Source organism: Acomys minous (genome assembly GCF_964271855.1).
Source record: "Acomys minous genome assembly, chromosome: 9".
Classification (NCBI taxonomy): Eukaryota; Metazoa; Chordata; class Mammalia; order Rodentia; family Muridae; genus Acomys; species Acomys minous.
In genome coordinates, this window is record NC_140490.1 from 110,613,005 (window position 1) to 110,631,751 (window position 18,747).

The 18,747-nt window shown below is 37.1% G+C and overlaps 1 protein-coding gene across 8 annotated transcripts in view; it reads right to left on the bottom strand.

The window, feature by feature from the left end:
• NAV3 (neuron navigator 3) overlaps positions 1 to 18,747 on the bottom strand; it is a 718,489-nt gene that overhangs the window by 169,779 nt on the left and 529,963 nt on the right. For 7 of the 8 annotated variants that reach the window (XM_084796372.1, XM_084796369.1, XM_084796370.1 and 4 more), the window contains 2 exons: positions 5,644 to 5,712; positions 2,594 to 2,733 (listed from right to left, as the gene is read on the bottom strand). In XM_084796372.1, coding sequence (XP_084652498.1) covers positions 2,594 to 2,733; positions 5,644 to 5,712 — 209 coding nt within the window. The remainder of the gene's footprint in view (positions 1 to 2,593; positions 2,734 to 5,643; positions 5,713 to 18,747) is intronic. The other variant, XM_084796368.1, reaches the window with a different exon arrangement.

Sequence of the window (18,747 nt, forward strand, 5' to 3'; positions counted from 1 at the left end):
ATGATAATATACCTTTATATTATATACATTTATATATTATATACATATAATATATGTTATACTATATATTATAATATACCTTTATGTTATATACCTTTATATATAACATATACTATACATTATAATATACTTTATATTATATACCTTTATATGTATTATATACATTATATATTATAATATACCTTTATATATATTATAATATACCATTATATTATATTATATATGTTATATAATACCTATGTATTATATATATATACTTTTTGTTTTCTCTAGTAAGCAAGCAAGACCACATATCACATTGTATCTGTCTCCATCTTGTGGTGACTAGAAATATTGCTAAGTAGTAATGTTAGGATTCTAGACATACAAGAGAAGTTCAAACATCCTTGGAAGCAGATGAGTGCTTGGCCATCTTTGAAGTTTGACTTTGAGATACTAGAAATAAAGATGTTAAAATTCCATTTAAAAGGCGCTTCATGACATATCTTTATCCAAATTTGCAGATCATTTCTAAATCTCTTTTCCAGTATTAGTTATGTATGTTTTGAAACTAATATAGTATTTATATGGTGTCACATATGTGTAATATGTATCATACATCTACCATATATATAATATACATATATGTGTGTGTATGGTAGCATGAGTGTTTTTAATAAATATTGATAGTACATTCAACACACCTCTGTTTGTAAGCTCATTGCTCTCTTCTAGAAATTATATAGTATATACTTAGAAAATTAACTTGAACTCATAGAACACACTCTAAGGTCAAAAAATAAGGGAAAATATTTATTTCCATCTGAAAAATGTCCATTTCCCATTTTCTTTATTGCCAAGAAGATTAAAAGCTTTTAAGGATATACTTTTATTTAAATGAAAGAAAAGGAAGCAACATTCTACATTATTGTGTCTGTAAAAGAAGAGAAACTAAACTTGTGATTTGAAAAGTAGCTGCATACATGGTACAAAATATTATTTAAAAATTGAATCTCTTTTGGATTGATCCCTAAAAAGAATGCTTTTTTCCTTGTTTCAAACTGTTTATTGGAATCATGTGTGGGTTAAGATAGCAAGTCAGGAATGTAAAAAGCAAGTGGGTTTCAAAATATTCTGAAAGTTCACTGAGCGCACAGTCACAACAGCATAACTTTGGATTAAACGTTTGAACTTGCCACAGCATTATGAATCATTGCATGTTCGGCCGCTTGTCTACAAAAGAAGAATTTTTTCTTCATTTTAAAGTTTCAGACTTCAAAGTACATACTAAATTTCCTCTCCCCTTCCCACTACTGAACTCGAAAGTGGGGCCTATAACCCCAGCTTTGATATGCAGCAGGTACAATCTTCCAAAAGTTGTCTTAGTCAAAAGGAAAGATTGTCACAATCCAGTGTGTCGTTCAAGATTTTACCTGCTATTTTACGTCTGAGTAAAAGAATGCTGCCTAATTACCTCCTGAAACAGGTGGTAATTATCTAACCTGTGCAAAATAGCATGTGCTCGGTTTAACTACTCAAATCAAGCTCTCCAGATGTTCTGACTAAATATCACTTCTTAATTTCTTATACTGTTCCACATAGGAGAGGGTACTATGATGAGAAATAGGATTTTTTTAAAAAATTCATTTGGAAATCCTGCTCCAACAGCCACAGTATTACAAAGCACAACTCGATTTCCTTAGGATGCAGGTATAAGCTGCACATCTATTCTATTAAGCTTTGGTCCAATAGGGACAAGCTCCAAGCCAGCACCTTTTAAAATGTATATTTTGCATAACATAGAGAATTGTGTGGCTGGTGGATCATTTGTCACCTACCATTCATAAGCACATACACTTATCTTTTCTATCCATTCGTTTTGTGATTTTTATATGTCTATTGAGTCATTTTTTAAAGAAAAAAATATATATGTAATTTGATGCTTATGGTAAGCTGAGGTCATAACGTTTCCAACTGCTGTTGCTTTCTAAGGCAGATGTTCATCACAAACACATATCCACTGTGTGTCTTTCTGGTTGTTTTGAAATGTCCCCGTACTCTGTTATCTTGCCTACTTGGGGACTTACTGTGTAACCCACATTGGCCTCAAACGTGCGACAGCCCTCCTATCTTACCCCCCGAGTGCAGGGATAACAGGTAAACACTACCGCAGTCTGTTCACTACATCATAACTTTTTTATACATCTGCCTTAAATGGTCCCCACATTTTTGTCACTTACGTTAACTGACATAAGGATTCAAATCAATTTAGGACAGCATTTGGATTTCAGGATAAATTTTCCTAAGACATGAAAGGCATAAGAAAATGCTATTTATATGCATCTGGGGAAACTACTCTTGTGAAACAGATTTCATGCTTGGCTGTATAACTAACTATGTGCTTTAGAACACATGGATTCGTTTCCTTGAAATGTTCTGCAGAAGATAGAGCTCTAGAAGGGAGCCAGGATTCATGATGGTGGGGCTTAGGGAGGTTCTCTGATAACACCCTCTTCCCCAAGCTGCTCCACTGTTCCACCATCATAATTAGAGTGTCAAATCACAGGACATACATTAGACTCGGGGCAGCATGACGCGACAGGTGTGCACTTACCTTTCTCATTGCCATTTGCATAATTTGGAGGCTTGTTTTTGTCAATGCTGTTAAAGCTCTGACTTCTCCTGTTTAGATTGGAGGCTCCCTGAGCCTTGTTGCTGCTGCTCGCAGCTGGCACCCTAGAGGGCCCTGGAAGCCTGAAATAGCACGAGAAAAAAATTACATCATTACTGTACACTTCAGGAACTAAGAAGGGATGTGCGATCAGGGGAGAGTTGGTGGGAAACCCACAGCACAGGATCGTCTATGACCTACTTAGCAGAAAAGTGATAGTTTGAGAGAAACAGCCAGACACAAAGGAAGAGACTATCAGAAAAATCTAGTTTTATTTCTCAGTAAGAATACAAGTTTAGTAAAACTAAAATAAAGTGGCATTTAACTACAAAAAAAGTCCTTACTCAGATAAATAAAAGCTTACAATAAAAACAGCATAAAATTATATGACAAGAGTAACAATGACATTTAACCTTATAGAGGTCCTAGCGTATTAATTAGCCATCTGAAGTTCATAAATTTTTCCTGTTGGTGTATGGAACAAGTTTTTAGCTAAGACTTAAAAATTAAAGGCAAGACTAGATTATTGGAGAGAAAGCAAACGGGTAAGCTAATAATAAGTTTACGTTACAACATGGTACTGTACCCAACATCATGATTATATCATATTTGCTGGGCTTTCTCACAGAAATCTTCCATTTTCTTGTCAAAGAAGGAACTGGGAAAAGTGTTGCTGTTTTTTGTTTGTTTGTTTGTTTGTTCGTTTTGTTTTGTTCTGTTTTTTTCACTTATGGTCACCTCATCACATAGGACAAGAGCGGGATGCTAAGCCCATAGGAAGAAAATCACTGTTAGTAGAATGACAGTTGAAATATAGCTACAGTAACAGCAGTTTCAACCCTTCCTGTGTATGAAAGACAAGTCATGTGGACACACACATCACGTCTGTTATCATCAGAAGAGCTTGGTATTGTACCCTGAGACTATTTCATTAAGGTTACAACCAAGTTTCAGTTTGGCTCCATCTACATCTTACTATTTTTTTCCTTAAAATTTCAACTCTCAGTTATTTCATAAACTGTACCTAATTTTTAGTTTACGTTACCATTGTTATATATATATATAATATCATAAGCTCAACCTGTAGGAATTAAAACCTAGAACTTTCAACATGGCTGAGGGTATGTGATAGCAATACTGCCAGCATCATGGGCACGTGCTGCCACCGTGTGGATGAGCTTGTGTACTGCTCTGAACATTCCTGCTTGAAAAGATAACACCTAAGAAATACTATGCTGATCTTTTCACAGCTTAAAAAAAAAAAGATAACAAATTTATAACAGTTTTTCCCATTATGTGTCCAAATTGTCAATTTATTTAGCATGTCAGCTTTCAACGTATCTCTACTGCACTACCTGGCTTAGAAAGGAAACCCTTAAAATAGATATATCTTATAAGAATAGAACCGCAAAATGCATGAGCCTGGGGAAAAGGCAAATACCAGCACTGCATTCATGCTACAGGCAGTTAAGAGTTTAAAATTTTTTACTGTAATTCAGCATTTAAACACAAACGGCTAATAAATATTCTCTTCAGCTATTCTGCTTGTGAGTGGTTGTGTCATATACAAGATTAGAATCTTTTCCAAATGACTCCAGCTTTTAATTTTTTTTCCTCAAATAGCTCTACAAGGGGTTGTAATTACATCATCATAAGCACAGACACTAGGAATTTACAGTACCAGTGACTGCTCCCCACAGAAAGAAGTCAAGTAATTAAGTGGGCCAAATGTCCCTATCCCAATAAATATGAGAGCAATTTCTGCAGACATAACCATAGACTTTGAAACTCATTCCAAATGCATGTGTAAACAGTTTGTCCTGTTTGCAATGAAACTTGACCCACTTCTTGAAAGCAATTAAGATGCATTTTTTAAAAATCGTTACTGTGACCCATAAAGTTAAGTGATCTTCAGCCCTCAGAAGAACAAATTAAAGCAAATTAAAAGATACGTTTGCTCTTCTCATTATCCTAATTTGACAGGCAGCCAGAGCCTCCGGATCATCCATCAAAGTAATAAAAAGGGAAATGAGATGAAGGGAGAAAAAAAGAGAGAGAGGGAGAAAGAGAGTATGTGACACAGAAAAGTTTCATTAGAACAAAGGACTGCGAATAGCACTCATATGCTCACGTCTTTCCAGGAGCCATGGAGGTGCTCATTCTTCGTGGTGGGTCCTGTCCTCACACACAGTGATTTATGTCATTTATTGTAATTTTAATTAAATAATTCAAAACATGTTTCTCTCCAGAATAAGTTTTTACTAATGTGGAAATTCATGTTAAAAAAAAAAAAAACAAAACAAAAAACCAAGGCAAGGCTAAGACACTAACATCATCGAGCCATCCGAAGTATCCCTGAAGTATTGGGCAGCCTAAGTCATGGCTGAAGCAATGGCGAACACATCACCACTTGATAGGTCCTCAGGGAGTACGAATGCGCACAGCAGCACAGGTCAGGGTGCAAGCCCCTGCACTGGTTTCATCCAGCTGGCTTGAACTACCATTAACCCTTTTTTTTTATCAATAACACAAACAAAAACAAAAGTTCTTCCAATATTTTATATGTTGTTATTTTGTAATTAAAAAGCATATATTTATCTTTAAAGACATATGTTAAAAAGCAGAATCTTAAATTACCATATAGAGATTATCATCCTAGGGTAATATCCCCCACGCATGTCTATCGCAAAATAGCTAAAAATCTTGTCGGATAACTTTCAGATTATGAGACCTTGAAAAGATCAAAAGGCTTTCCAAGTTATTTTTTTTCCTCACTTACTCTAAGTGAAGGACACAGCCTTTGCTGAGCATATCACTGTGTGTCCCTAAATCTCAATCAAAGCCATTTAGTCTCCTTGGAAGAGCTCGGTGCTCTGAACTTAATATTCCTAAGGGGTGACATATTTTAAAACGTAGTAGAGTGGAGGTAAAGAATACCACTGGCATTTACTTGAATATCACTAACAAACAATAGAGTAGAGACATGAACTGACCTAGTAGGCTTTTTCTGACTGGTTGCAATTCCACTGTGATTACACTGAGCTGCATATCTGGCTGTCAGACTGTATGAGGAGAAACAGAGAGATTGAATTAAAGGGATTCTTTGAACATGGAAAGAAAAGTCAAACTTACAAGAAAGTTATGAGTTAATGAAATGCAATTGAAACACACAAACATATATAAAGAACAAATTAATCAGAAAATTATGGCAATGCAACACATGAACCATGAGCTTCAATTATGAATGCCCTGAGAAATAGCACAGCACCCCTCATGACAGATTGTCTCATTACTGACTTTAAAGTTCTCCTGTGAGATATTAGATATTGCAAATATTTAATACTACTAACTTATCTTATAGAAGCTTAACCTTCTTCACCTGACCATGAAAACATTAAAGAGACTAAGGTTTCACTTATGGGTCAAAATTCCTTTCTCCAGAATAGTAAAATGATAAATATGATCTGAGAGTTTGGTCAACTTTAATTTGTTATTTTTAAACCAAATATTTTGAAAATAAATTCATTAAAAACCAACCTTATGGCTCACATGTTATTGTTGATACCTAATACTGCACAACTTTTTTTTTAAGTTTAAAATAAAATATTTTTGTTTGAAGAAAGCTGTATACAAAAGTTGAAAATTAAATAGAGTCAAGTTCTGGAAAAAAATCCTTAAAACATTTGATAACTACTGAAGTTCTTGAATTATATTTGACAATTTAATTTATTGTGTGTGTATGTATGTGTGTTTGTTTGTGTGCATGCATGCATCTGTGCATGTGTGCATGAATGCATATGTGTGTGTTTGCATGAGTGCATGCATGGATGCGTACATGTGTGTGTGTGTGTGTGTGTGTGTGTATGTGTGTGTGTTTGCAGGCTTGTTCATGCCATTGTAAACATGTGATATCAGAGGATAATTCTGGCATTTGCTCTTTCTTGTCACCTTGTAGGCTTAGGGATTTGAATTTAGGAGGTCTTCCAATGTGTACATCCCACTAGCCCCACAACCATTTTTTTTAAGTCAAATACTTTGCTCAAATAAATGTAAACAATCATTACTTAAACCAAGTTTTGAAGAGTAACACTTGATCCACAAAATGCAAATCTGTACCTTAAATTGATGTCTGTGCTACAAAAAGTCAAAAAGACAGTATGTAGGGGGGAAAAAAAAAGAATTAGACTCAGTAGATGCAAGTGCCTGTTGGCACACGTATGGTGGCCGAGGGTAAATGCGTTCATGCGGAATCACTCCCCAGGGGAATCGCTGCACCTCTGCATAATCACACGTGGAACACACGAACAAGGATAGCATGGGCCCTGCTAAGTGGTCCCTAGGGCATTTCTCACTCTTCTGAACCCACTTGGTGTGGGAACTTGCGTAGCCTTACAGCAGCCTCATGTAAGGGGAACACAGTCTCATAGGGAAGATGTTTCCATGTTGACGGAGCACATGTTTTTCACATTCATTACTTTATACGCTGCTATTTGTGTACAAAACAGGCAGGATTTTAGCTATGCCATGAACCGAGTCAGGAGGCCGAGCTGCTTCTGTGTCAACAAAAATCATGGGATAAATGAAAAAGAATAAGCTGATTCAATGCAGCCGGATAGAAATTGAATAAATAAAAAAGAAAACCTAAAATGCAAGCTGGTTGAGGAAGTCTCTTGTGACTTTCACAGTTGACTTTTAAATCCTCCAGGGAAAGGACCACCTACAACTTAGGTAACTCTCTGGTGTACTTCCCACACCAGACAAGAGCAGTGACGATGATAACAACAAAAATGGGCTTTCCAGAAACAAGAGCTCGCCCATCGCTTCTATGAATAATGGTGAAAGAAATAACATAATTTTAGACATTCAATTACAGAAAGGCAATAGCAAATTCCAGCAATATTACGTGATTTAGCCAAAGTCTGGCTGGCTTCATGGCTATTTTTCGGATTTACTGCGAGAGAATATTTTATATGCTGGCACTCTTTGTATCAACATCTCTTACTTCGTTCAATGCCTTGATACTTAGCATTTCCATTTATCTCCTGCCTTTGAAGAAGCTCAGGCTGGCCTGGAACATGCTAATTAACTCGGGCTGGACTCTGTCAGTGTCCTAAGGCTGAGGTTATAAGCAAGATCTGCTGTCGTCATCTTGAACAGCCCCAGGGATTTGTTCATTGTCACTGCTTTCTGCTGTCTTGGTACCAACCACGCTCTCCTTTTTTTTTTTTTTTTTTTTTTTTTTTTTTTTACATCTTTCCTGCCACAGCTCTCTGACCTGTGCACTGCCACTCTTGACTGTTTTTCTTTCTGTCTGTCTTTATTTCTTCCTTCCTTCCCTCCTTTTCTCTTTCTTTCTTTTGTTTCATTTATTTTTTTTATAATTTATTCAGATTACATCCGATAGTTACCCCCTCGCTTGTATCCTCCCACTCTCACCCTCCCTTCCTCTTCTGCCCTATTCCCCTCCCATAGACTCCGACAGATGGAGACCTCTCCTCCTCCATACGACCACAGCCTATCAGGTCTCATCCACATCTGGACAGATGCTGTGAGTCCTTTCTGGACTCTAGTTGAGAGTGGTATGGAAGAATGGGGGGATGGAAGGATTCAGAGAGCTCAGGAGCCCCATAAAGGACCCAGGGGGGGGCCTGCACAAACAGCTGCACCAATCAAGGATAATACATGCAGTGAACCTAGACCCACCCTGTTCAGATCTGGCCAATAGACAGCACATTCCCCAAAGCTGTGGGCGTGTGAGGACTGCTTCTCCCATGTTTCTCTTCTTTTCATGACATCTCTTTCCCTTGACTTTAAAGGCACAGAACACATCCCTTTCCTCAAACAATGGTTTCTCTTTAACTACTGGCTAAGCTTCCAGCTAAATCTCCAGAATTAACTTCTTCATGCTGCGACGTTCAAATCAAGTATCTAAAAGACTTGCCCCATTGCACCAGCCCCACACTCACCCACTACAGCAACAAACTCATCATTTGCTTTCATTCATCCCCAAAGGTCCTGTACGCCTCTTCTGTTTATTTATTCTTGTTCCTGCTATCACAATTTACTCACACATGCTCAGGAATTGCTTTCCCCTTTCCTTTTCAACCATCACAGATGAGTCAGTGAGTCAGTGCGTAGCTACGTCATCAGAGTGCTCCCATGTTCTCCTTCAGTCCTCATGTTTATTACACTGACTCATTCTCTCCCTGTTTTTTTTATAACAGACAAGTGACCAATCACCCTGGCATCACCTGGGACTTATAAGAAATATACTGTCTCAACTCCCACCTCATATATGTTGAGTCATAATTTGCATTTTAACGGGGCCCTCCTTATTTTCTCTGTATAACAAAGCTTACTTCCACGGTAGAGTATAAGTTCATTTTAATCGCTCTTATAAAGTACATAAATGTTTTGAGAAAATTTTGCCACGAATTAATGAATAAATGAGATAAAAGCTTTCCATTCATAAGTTTTTAAAGTGAAGAAGACACAGAACTATTGGAGTATGAGGCTCATTATGATAAGATTAATTGCATACATGAATAAAACAATGTATGGATCATGGAAAGGGGCTTAGTGACCAATGGCCATGTACTGGCACACCACTCAAAAGGTTTAATTTAATAAACTGCAGCAAATGGCCCCTTGCTTACAGAAAGACAGCCCCTAAACCATGTTTATTAATTCATGTTTTTTAAAAATAAAATGTATAGTTGGATATATAAGTGGAAATTATATTTACTTCAAGCTTAGATATAGAAGCATGGAAATACAGGTATGTGAGCAAAGAGCAATATGTGAAATATTCACTGTGAATGAATCAGCTAAGCATGAAGGAGTAAAGAGCTAACACATCATTTATAACTTAGACTTGGAGCAAACCACTGCGGCTGGCTCATCACACACCTACTCTCTCTGCCTGTTCCATCATCGGTGAAAGGGTTGGTAACCTTGCGCACATATAATTGTTATGGAAATTTAATTACACATCCCTTAAAACGAGTGTCTGGGGGCAAATACATCTTATAGAAAATGAGAATAACATGTAATGGAATTAATATTGATGCTGAGGAATTCATAGAGGGGCTAAAATTCTGATGAATTGTGTAAAATAGAACATTATTTATTTCTCAAAAATGCCCCTGTCACCCTGTGCTACATACCCATCACTTTTGATATTAAAGTATTTTTACTCAAGGGTTCACAAGTATAATCCTTTCAGTTAGATAGATGTCTGAGACTTAAAATATGGCTCTTGTTTTCTAAAGTGGCGTCCCTCCCAATATTACAGGATATTATTTACTCTTCTTAAATCCTGAAGTTAGCAAAATGAGCCTCTAAAGGATCTTGACCTAAAATAAATCATCAGGCACTTCTTGAAGAGGTACCTAAGAACCACAGTCTCCAAAGTAACTCTTAAATCTCTCGATATAACCCAACAGTGCCATAACCTTAACACTGCGTACTGTTTTATTCTGTAGAAATGTAATGAAAATATTTTGATATGTAATAAAAATAAAGCATATATATAAATTATATTTCTACAAGTTTTTTGTCTTTATAAAGAGTTCTTGTTCTAAAGTTCACAAACAGTTGAAAGGCCTAGGATAAAATACCTCAGAAGATGAGGCATTCCTTGACAAAACAATTTGCTTTTCAAGGGTAGAAGAACAAAACAAAACAGTTCTAGTGCCGAATAAGTAAAAGATCTTCTCTCTGTTAAATTTCCTTATTCATTCATGTTTGTGACCTCCAGGCTCCTGCGCCGAGTTCTCTCTTATTTCTACACTTTCCCTCAGTAAGCCTCTCTTCTTTTCTCATCTCATTTAGAAAACACTGTTAAGTGTTAAGCCCACTTATTATCCCTGGCACTTCTATAAATTGAGAATAACGCTGTAGACACCAACATTTAGAAGGCCCAATACAATCTCAAAACTTCAAAGGCCAAAGATGCACTTTCTCTTTTTTTATCACTTTCTGTTTTCTCTTTCCCTTAGCGTGGTTCCATTATTGTGTTATCTTTGTTCCTATCAAAATGTGTCATCAATCCGCCACACAAAACAGAAATAGAAATAGAGTCTACCCAGTCACCAAGGCTGTTTTTCTAAGTTGCTTTGCTTTTCACGGGTAGGGAAAAAAAAAAACTAATTTAAAGCAGAATGAATAAATGAATGTTCTCCCAGTTGTATTTCCTTGGTCATTACTGTTTGCAACTGCCAGAGTTTATTTCTCCATTACTAAGAATACCCCAGAGCAATTTTCCTCTATGTCCAGAAAGTAGGTCTCAGCTCCTTAGATGAGAATTCCCAACAACTATAAATTGATGTTTGTTTTACTTACTCAGTCTTAATTATTATCATATCCTGGACCAACTTCAAAGTAGAGCAATCCCGTGATACTCTTTCCATTGAGAAAAACCAGAGCCGTAGCTGGAAAGCTATTGGCAACTGATGGTGCCAGGGAGGAAGGACAAGTTCTTTTTAGGGATGTGGCTCCTAAAAGGCTATATGATTCAGTAGATGGCCCTACACCCATGATCTTAAAGGCAGCACTAAGTGGATTCAATGTGGTTAAAAAAAAACTGGGAAGGAAAAGTGGGGAAGGGGCTATAATTTGAAGAGAGTAGGGAGTGGATTTGCTCAAGCATGTCATATGCATGATTGAAACTCAGTATAATTGAGTCACATATTCAGAATTTGGCGTTAAAGATTATTTTAAAATCTAGAATCTTCCTTTACTATAAAAGGTTCTCCCCTTCACAAGACCTTTGCAAACTTTGATAAAGTGATAATTGACAAACTAACAACTTGTGAAAAAGAGAACAGCTTCAACAATCCCGTCTTCTGTATCTTCAAGCAGTGTATGATCCTTCAAAACGCACAGAAGACATTTTTACTATTATTTGCATTTCAGGGTATGTGCCGGAATACTATGGACACATGGTTAAGTTTTGCCAGGAATTTGCTAAACCACGAGTGAATCAGGAACTTGGTTTCCACCACACGTTTCTTTTTAGTAGCTGAGTGGTTGAAACAACATCCTTGTGACATTTGAGTCACCTTACAGTGATAAGTCACCCATTACCGGAGTATGTCCTGGGAATGAATGACAACTCTAGTCTTAGCTGAAACTTCAGCCAGCTAATGAGGGCACCTGCCTGGCCCACTTGTGTGAGATCTGAAGCCAGAGACTAAGGAGAGAGATCCCTGCGTAAGGTCATGCAGCACAGAGTCTTTTGCTATTTTGGAGCAGAACTTCAAGATACAGGAAGCTCAGGAAACAAGGCTCGGATTTCTCTTCCTGAGTCACCGCCAATCACATTTCCTGCAAGACTTTCCCTCATACTCGGCTTCTAGAAAATCCTCTGTTGTTCTGTAGCTGTTGTTTTAATCTGTAATTTTTAGTGCATAATAAAGTTCCATCTCACATTCTGAGAGCTTAAATACGACCACCTAAATGTAAAGCAAAATTTAGAAATGGATTAAGATTTTTTAATTAAAAAAAAATTAAATGAACACAGACAAAGACCAGCCAGGTTAATGACAGATGATGGCTTAATATTTCCAGAGACTGAAAAGGCACTGTAGCCAGTATACGGTATGTTTACTAACTACCTATTAATCCATTTGTTCATGAAAATGACTCTTTATTATCAAACTTATATAATAATTGCTTAAATCTATATCTCTAAATTTTCATAACTGCTTTTGTAGTTTTTTCATTTTCAATAACAAAAGCAATTTAATTTATAAAATACAAATCCATAATTAAAAATGTTGCTTTGTAAAATACTGTTCGACAATAAGAAACAAACAAAACTTTCAGTAAAAATATTTACATGTGGAATTTAAAAATTTGTTATTTATAATTTTTCATCTTTTTAATTATAATTTATTTATATTACACCTCGATTGTGATCCCCTCACTCTTATCTTCCTGTTCCTCCCTCCCTCCCTCCCTCTTCTACCCTATTTCCCTCCCCTACACAAACTGATGCACCAACCCAGGACACTACAAGCAGAGAACCTAGACCCCAATTTGGATGTAGCTGATGGACAGTTCATTCTCCACATGGAGAAGGGGAGGGAGAGCGGGGACTGCCTCTGACATGAACGCTGGTGCCCGCGATTTGATTACTTTGGTAGCTTTTTCCATTGGGCTATTTCCAGGTTATTTTGAGTAAGTATGATCATTGGCACATGTGAGCTCATATGAATAAATGATGGCTGGGTTTCAAAATATTTCTCATGGTATAATATAGTTAGGGCTAGTGTAAAATACAACTTACAGTACAAAGAGGTTAATCAGAAAGAGTTTGGAGACAAACAATGGGGAAGATATGAGCAGAGAGGAGAGCAAGAAGAAAACACTGCAATTGGGCTTTGTGAGGCGAGAGACAGATGATTAGATTCTCAGGGGTGAGATTGCTTCAGTTGCTAATGGTTTGTTCCTCTAGGTTAGATTCTTTACTCACTCACTAGGCCTCTGATTACAGCTTTGTTTTCCATATAAAGTTAATGATAGAAGTGTGCTTCAATGGTCACACAGGTAGAATTATTACAGTTTTGCAGATAGTTGCATTTTCCATTTTGAGTTGTCATTCAAGAGAAAATATTATCACGTAATAAATGTATAAAATATAACATTTTAAGTAAAATAATCAAATCAATATACTTGATTTGAGAACAAAAAAATAAGGGGTAATTGAACCCAAATTTCTAATATGTGGGGAAAATTTTTATAAAATATATAAACAAGTCATTAAAACTTCCTCTGGTACATTTTTTGTTTGTTTGGTTGGTTGGTTTCTCAAGATAGCATTTCTCTGTGTAGCCTTGGCTGTCCTGGATTCACTTTGTAGATCCTGAGTGCTAGAATAAAAGGTGTGCACCACCACTGCCCAGCCCCTGGTACATTTTTTAAAGGTATGAATAACATAAGTGCCCTGTATCCTCGATCTACAATAATAAGCAATTCACCCTTTAGAGAATGATGCAGACTCAGTTGCAATTGCACGTATCTGAAATCCAAGCATTTGGAAGGTAAAGAGCTCAGCTACATGAGTGTAAGACTAGCCTACACAATATGAGACCATGTTTTACACACACACACACACACACACACACACAAATATAGATATTGAGAGGTTCTTTAAAAGGCCAGCATATAGAAGATAATTAGTTTTTAAATGTAGGGAACTTGGCTAAATGATTGTTATTTTGGGAAACAAAAATCTTAAAACCCATAATGATTGTCTCCATACCTTCTGAAATTCAAACGTATTTGTTATTATTTTTTTCTCTAATATGATGCCATTTGATATGGAACTAGTAAAGGGTTAAGCTCATAACTTCAAAGATAATGGATGAAGGCCATGAGCTACCAACAAGCAAGGATTTGTTAAAAAAAAAAGATGTGGGGAACCAAAACAAGTAGAGGAATGTTGGGGAAAACACTGACATGCAGGGGATGCCTTTGCTGCTTTGAAATGGTTCACCCCAAAGGGTTGTAAAGTTGTCTAATTTTATTCTCAAATTTAAACAAATATAAAACATTCTGTGGATATTTAAACTGCTTGTCAAAGAGTTATATTTTAAAATTCTGAATATATTTTTATGCTATGTTTTGAATATCAAACAGATAATATGTTGGTTTCAACTTTCAAGCAAATCTATACTAGAAATATGTCACAAAACAGATATTAATCTTGTGAGCAGTGAAAACAAAACAAAAATCACAAAACAACCTCACCAAATAAGAAAAGGAAAGAGGATACATGGACGATGGACAACTGAGCAGAAGTGTTCTACCATATTTTATGTGATGGGAAGAGAAAGGATTCTCAAATACTAACAAAGAGATAAAGATGTTGCTTCATTATTTAAGCTTGCAAAGATAACCACTGAAAAAGCTAGAGGCATAAGGTGAAATGGCAGTGGTATCTCTCCTTTCCTGTCTTCTGATTTATAATAACACTGTTTCTTCTCCTGGCCCTCATCTTAATTCCTGATAAACAGATGCCAGTGTAGCTACCACAACACAGACTTAAATGACACCAACAGTCAGTTGCCTTTCCTGAGCCACCCTACAGTGCTTGCCCTGTTGGCCTGCAAGGCTCTAAGCAGTAGAGTTCCTGATGACATATTTAGGAAGCAACCCTCTGGGAAACATTTCCTGGAGTCAACTTAGAAGATTAGTCTCTGCAAGATTTTGCCAAGCTAGACTGGGCTATCCATTTTCAATTTCCTTAACTGGAAAGCAAGATTAGCTAGCACCTGTGTCACATGGCTCTCCGATGACTTGAAATCAAAGAACACATACATAGACTATTGGGAAGGTAGATATCAAAAAAAAATATGACATCTGTCATTATTTCTTCTTATAATATTTTCCTCGTTTTCTTCCTAGGATGCCAAGTTCTTCTGTTTGGGTCCCAGTTTGTAATCTGATTCCTAGATTTCCTCTTTGAGGACTTACCATGCCTCTGATCTCTAAACTTTAGTGAGCCTCATGCATAGACTTTGATGATTTACAGCATCCAGTCTCGCGGGGTTTTATAACTATATACTATGTCTCCATAATGTGTATCTATAAACTATATCTGCCTCAAGAACTCCAGTCTCTCAGTCCCAGTGTCCTTACAGACATGTGGACAAATGAGTGAGTTTCTTTATCAATCTCCAATCCACTCCTTCTACATGTATTTTCATCTCAGCACAAGGAACCATCTTATTTCTCGCAGCTAGTTCTGGAGCCTCCTTTCTGGTCACCAATTCCACTGCAAATCTGTCTGTTCGCCCTACTGACACTGCCCTCAAAGCACATAGGGATCTCACCTGTCTTTCTCCGTCTCCCATACAGCGTAAGGTTTCCCCATGAGTCTGCATCACCATCCTCTGTCCACACTCAATGCAACTGAGTGGCACCGTCACTACTACTCCTCTTCCTAATTCTCTCCAGGGACACAATAGCTTCCCACTGTGCCAGGGGCCAAAGCAAAAGTCCTAACTCCGGAGGCAGAGTCCGTTGTCTTTCTCTGAATTATATCCTGCACTTCCACCGCCTCCTTTCTCCAGTTCCATCACAACTGGCCATTTTCTCGTCTCAAAACAAAAACTGACAGTACTCTGAGATATAAGACAGTAAGTTTTCTAGTAGGCCAGGGCCATCACTTGGCAAGGCCTTTCATGAGTATCTTTACTCATATTTGTAAAAATATAAGTCCTATATGCTAATTTCCACATTTCTAATTTATTTTTCTTTACCTGTCAAGTGATTATGACATACTTTGTTCATTTTTCAAAAATCATTCCAGTTTATTACTAGGATGGGGTCCTCATGACTACAAACTCCTTTTCATATAATTTATTCTGTGCCATATTGTCAATGTCTCCATGATTTGGGACATAATAAGAGCTCAATAAATTTCTATTAGATAAATTAACTGGTAAGATTGTTCACTGTGAATCAAAAGACAATGAACAAAAAATTAATGGTAGAGTAATATTTTTATTAACTATAGAAGATACATTACTAAAAGATTTAAATATGTGTGTAATTATACTGAGTATGGGAAGGGCTGAGTATTTTTAAGTTCTTGTTATTTATAGAGATACAATTACTTTCATATATTTTAACAAGCTTAATAAATGTTAGAAGTAGAATGGACTTGATTAATTGAGGATGTGATACTAGGGGAAGCAGAGTTGAGGTTGACAGTTTTCCCAATAAAACAACATAATCGATGATGCCTGAAATATGATGTGTAAGTGGAAGAAGAAAAGATGAAAGTGGCATATTTGTTGATTGTGTGCTACGTGTTGTCATAGGTAGGCCTGTTACACATAATGTAGTTATGTGTATGTATGTACATGTGTATGTGTATGTTAATGTAGTCTCTCTTAAGACTTTATCTAACATTACACATGGGCACACCAGTCCCAGAGCAGCTTAACGTCTCATTCATGTCACTCCACTAGCAATTGCCAGGCAAGACCAAAACTCACATGGGAAGACTCTGTAAAACCAAAGCCATAGAGATGTGTCTCCAGAGCAACAGAAGTACCTGTGGTTTCCCAGTCTTTAAATATTAGAGTTGACACATAAACACAAACAAAATTTATGCATTAGAGATACTTGCATGAGTCTCTGTGCATGTACACGTGTGAGTGTGTGCACATAAACACATATGTGGCTTTGCTTTTAATATTAATGCCATCAATCTTTTTGGTTTCCCAGTGCCATAAAAGAAAAATTTCCCTTCATTTATGTGTGCCTAGAGATGAAAAGATTCTGCTTTTGTTTTCTTAAGATTCATAAATTTTCCTATTTGTTTCCCTTTTCTGAAAGCTCTGAGTCCTTGACTTAAGAAAGAACACACTTCAGACCACAACACAGAACTGAGTAAAGTGACTAATTGAGACCAGCTTCCTGAGGGCTTACATTACCGAAGCCTCCCTGTCATCCTAAATTAAAGTTCCTTATATACATTTCCTGATTTATAACCCTGGGACAAGAAGCTGAAAAGAATCCCAGTTTTGGAGTGCATCTCCCTGAAAAAAAAAAAAAAAAAAAGAATCATGATTCCTGGAAGAGCAGCCCTGAGAGACAAATATCCTCAATGGAAGAGGACACTCAAAGCAATGTGTGTGGCAAGGGTCCGCGGAGCTGGAGAGGCCTCCTAGGGAACTCACAGCACTCACCCTGGGGTGCTGTCAATCAACCTGGAGTTCTGGAAGAGCAACTTCACCCACAGGGGAAGTAGATGGCTTTGTTACTTGCTCTCTGAAAATAAAATTGAGAATAGCAATTGACCACCTGGGGACAATCTCTCATGTTCTCAAAAATAGTTTCTTTTTTCCTACATAAAAAGACCACACCTTCGCCACATGTGTCACTGAATTATATATTTCCTTAAGTCTATTTCATAACCAGTGCTTTTGCATTTCAGTTCTATCTGGCATAATTCATTTCTTCGTGTGATTTTATGTGTGGGGTGGTGAATACCAACAATAATATGATAGTAGGGATGGAAACCATTTAATCATCTCAACGTAAGTTAAATGAAAAGACCACTTTTAAGAAATATCTCTTCAGCTGGGTGCAGTGTGGCATGGCGCACACCTGTAACCACAGCACTCTGGGAGACAGAGGCAGGTGGATTGATGTGAGTTCGAGGCCAGCCTGAGCTACAAAATGAGTCCAGGACAGCCAAGGCTACACAGAGAAACCCTGACTGGAACTCCCTCCCTCCACCTGAAAAAAAAGGGAGAGAGAGAGAGAGAGAGAGAGAGAGAGAGAGAGAGAGAGAGAGAGAGAGAGAACCTTCTTTTTGGTAAAGAAAAGATTATCTTTCCCATTTACTACCATCTTAACAACTCATATCAACTAGAATAGAATATTCTATCATCTTCTTGATTACTATATCTTACAAGAGAGTCTACAGACACCTAATCCATTCATTAACTTGGTATTACTGGTTGAATTCACGTGCTGGGGAATGAATATAGGTCCTGGAAGAGCAGAGCCATCTCTCCAGCCACAAGATGGAATTTTTTTTTGTTAGATTAATCAGGCTATCAATATACTTATTAGACTCTAATTGAAAACTGAATAAATACACTATATTGTTAATCGTAAGTTATGCGCGTCCTTTTTGAATGCTAGATCCACTATCCTCTTTAGCTCTTCTAAAGCAAAACATAACACAGAAGAAAGGAGGGATGGTCATGAGTGGCTTTCAGGTGCCAGTGACATCACAAAGCAAAAGAATTCCACTCATGCTGCCTATTGTTTGTGTATGATGTTGCAGATGGTAACAGTCTTGGAAATCTGTATATCAGATTCTGAACGCAGGAATCACATCCCGAATAAGAAACAACAGCAATAACTATGGACCAGGCAGCAATGCCAGCAGCAGAGAGTCTCACGCACAGCATGGGAAAAGACAGTTAAGCTAGAATCTATGTAGACTAGTCAGAGAGGGCAGGACTCATGGACTACCACACTAAAAGCAAAGCGTTCCAGCCATCTGAATAATCTCGGCTTATTCTAAGTGCCACATTGAGACTAATGACTAATGAGTGTTAGGAGTA